At 35.8% G+C, this 2,953-nt stretch overlaps 1 protein-coding gene across 1 annotated transcript; it reads right to left on the bottom strand.

Annotated features, from left to right (window-relative positions):
* Positions 1-327: 327 nt before the first annotated feature.
* LOC115700236 (uncharacterized) lies at positions 328-2,706 on the bottom strand. Its single transcript, XM_030627804.2, has 3 exons — positions 1,550-2,706; positions 1,178-1,466; positions 328-652 (listed from the first exon to the last, which is right to left on the bottom strand). Exons 1-3 carry the CDS (start codon positions 2,540-2,542, stop codon positions 513-515), a joined length of 1,422 nt encoding a protein of 473 aa, XP_030483664.1. The 5' UTR covers positions 2,543-2,706; the 3' UTR covers positions 328-512.
* Positions 2,707-2,953: the final 247 nt, after the last annotated feature.

Genomic DNA, 2,953 nt, shown 5'->3' with positions numbered 1-2,953 from the left:
TATTAATTTAAAATTAAAATGTTGAAATTTTGGTGACCTTTCTAGTGCTGATAAATTAATTAGCAACAAAAAACGAATTCATCGCTAATAAATCTTTTTTGTTCTCGTATGTTGGATTAACATGGCTAAATACAAAATGTATGCTATACAATTAAACATAACTAATTAAAATTAAATAATAAATATATTTATTACATATATACATACTATATTATTAAATAAACACATTTTTCCCCATAAAAGTGACTTTTTTTTCAGATTCCCTCAAAAATTTAGTGCTATTAAGTCCAAAACTTTGTTTGAAAACTAGATGTAAGTAAGAGTATATATCAATAAATTGGTATCCTATAGTAATTAATTAATAATGTGTTTAGTAACTACATCCAAAAAGAAAGAATAATAATGTGTTTAATCTGGCTTATAATAATAAGTACATAATTAAGATCGATCATCTGAGGGACAGCATAAATTAATAATATAACTGATTAAAAATAAGGATAAATTAATTTATTTTATTGAGACAAAACGACCACTTTACTGAGAATCCATAAGACCAGAGAGAACTCGAATGCGAAGAGTGTGTGGAGCATCCCTCGATCTAGAGCAAATCCAAACAGAGTAATTCCTCCATTGTTGTGTTGCAAATAAGCCACTGCATATATATATATAAATATATATATAAATATAATTAAATAAAGTAAATGAAAAATGAAAAATGAAAATAATAATAATAATAATATAATTCAAATTAAAATAAGGCTAATTAGGATTTTTATCTACTGAACTTTGACATGTACTAAATTATGCCCCTGAACTTTTAAGATCGTTAAAAATGTCCCTAAACTATTGAAATTGTTGGATTTAAGGACTTTTGTCAAATTTCATTCAATTTTACTATTTCAAAGATTGTTTATGTATTAAATTATGCTCCCAAACTTTGATATCTACCAAATCATGCCCCTCGAACTTTGACATGTACTAAATTTTTCCCTCTAAACTTTCATCTATGTTAGACTTTTTTACTAAAATTGGAAAAAAATCTTTAAATTTAACAATCTCAATAGTTCAGGGGACATTTTTAACGATTTTAAAAGTTTAGGGGCATGATTTGGTATATGTCAAAGTTCAGGAGCCAAAAATCCTAATTAGCCTTAAAATAAAGTAGGAACCAACCTACCTAAAGCCTGTCTAGTTTGGAAGGAGGAAGAGTCGTGAGAAGAAACGGTAACAAAAGTAGTGTCATCGGATGAGTCAGAGTCGCTCTCCCCACACCTCTGCTGATCATCCTTGCAATTGGCTTCTAGAAAATGGGCTTTGGATGGGTCCGGCCCACCAGCTGCTGATGCGCATGTGACAAGCACGTGCCATCTAGTTGCTATCGACACTATCCTTTGAGCTCTGTGCGTTATTCTCGCTGCCCCAACTAAGCACAAGAAGAATCCACTTATCTCCATAGCCGAACACACCTACATAAAAATATAAATTATTATTATTAATTTTAATTCAATTACGTACCAACTAATATTTATATATATAATTAATTACGTACCACAAGATCACCGGAGTTGAGGAAAGTCTTGTGAGTTTTGGAAGCTAAAACGAGCAACAAGGCACCCAATTGGCTAACAGTAATGGTAACAAGGCAGCCGATTATGAAGAAACGGTATCTATGGCTGGTAACCCACAACTGTTTTCTGATACGAACGTGCTCCCGGAATATCAAACCACTATTCGACTCACATCCTTCTAGAAGATTCTGGAACCCTTCGAACCGAAGTATTTGGAGTTCGCAAGTCAGCCTAAACATCACACACACAACCAAGAAAGCCCCGCTTCTGTAAACCCACGAAGCCAGAACCGCTACGAACGCCACCGAGTTCAACGGACCCACTCCTCCACCCGAAGATGAACCGAACGGAGCTGAAATCTCCACCGACGAGAATAGAACGATCTTATGTGCAAGCTCCACTAAGAACGACGGCAGAAGGATTCCGGCTAGGCACCGGAAGGCGCGGTCGAGTTCACCGACGTATCTCCTACGAATGTCTATGGAGTCTTCGCCGAGGCAATCGAGGAAGAGGAGTTGACGGAGTCCGTACCTATTGAAGAACCGTGAGAGAGTGAGGAATGCGATGATTGTGAGGCCTGATTCGGGTATCTGGACGAGTGTGTTGAAGGAGATGACCATGGAATCGTCTTCACTGCCTTCCTCCGTCGACTGCCTCTGCCTGACGGAGACGGCCGTGAGGGCGGGGACGATGAAGGTGAAGAGCACGAAGAAAATGTAGGATATAAATTTGCCGGCGAATGTGGAGTGGTCTAAGGCGCACCATTTCAAACATAAGCGGAAATTTCGAAACTCGTCGGGTACTTTAGATGACGACGATGATGATGATGATGGTACTGATGATCTAACGCAACTTTGCGTTGTCGGAGGGGGGAGTAGAGGTGCTTCCGCTCCCGAAACCGAGTCGAATCCCACATCGATGCGGGTTTCTGGTGAGCCAGCTGGAAAATCCATGCTTATGTTCGAGATCATCATCAGTTATATTATTATTATTATTATTAATTTTAGTACGAACAAATATTATTTGAGATATAATTATTAGTACTGAGGCCAGGGAAGAGTTAATATTATTAATCAGCTATATATTTGATAAGAAAGTTCAATAAAAAATTTGTAACTTGTAATAATATATATATATGTCTGTATGCATGACTTACATATATATGTATATATATAAAGTTATAGCTCAAATTTCATTTGGGAATAAAGACTTTTTTATGGTTGTGAACTGTGATCATGGATAGCAACCATATATTGTTGCAAAAGTTAATTTATTATAAGCATACTTTGTTTGTAATTTGGACCTAATTACTTAATATGCCTTTTACCTCTTTAGACTATATACTTATAATTAAGCCCAAGAAACAAATATGGTAAAAGATAAAG

The sequence above is a fragment of the Cannabis sativa genome, chromosome X, assembly GCF_029168945.1.
Source record: "Cannabis sativa cultivar Pink pepper isolate KNU-18-1 chromosome X, ASM2916894v1, whole genome shotgun sequence".
In the NCBI taxonomy this organism is placed as follows: Eukaryota; Viridiplantae; Streptophyta; class Magnoliopsida; order Rosales; family Cannabaceae; genus Cannabis; species Cannabis sativa.
The sequence above is the reverse complement of the archived record's forward strand: the minus strand, read 5'-3'. Positions and strand labels throughout refer to the sequence as shown.

Coding starts and splice junctions, on each gene's coding strand:
- LOC115700236 (XM_030627804.2), bottom strand. CDS start 2,542: ATGATGATCTCGAACATAAGCATGGATTTTCCAGCTGGCTCACCAGAA. Junction 1,467..1,549: donor TCAACTCCGGTGATCTTGTG/GTACGTAATTAA, acceptor ATTTTTATGTAG/GTGTGTTCGGCTATGGAGAT. Junction 653..1,177: donor CCAAACTAGACAGGCTTTAG/GTAGGTTGGTTC, acceptor ATATATATGCAG/TGGCTTATTTGCAACACAAC.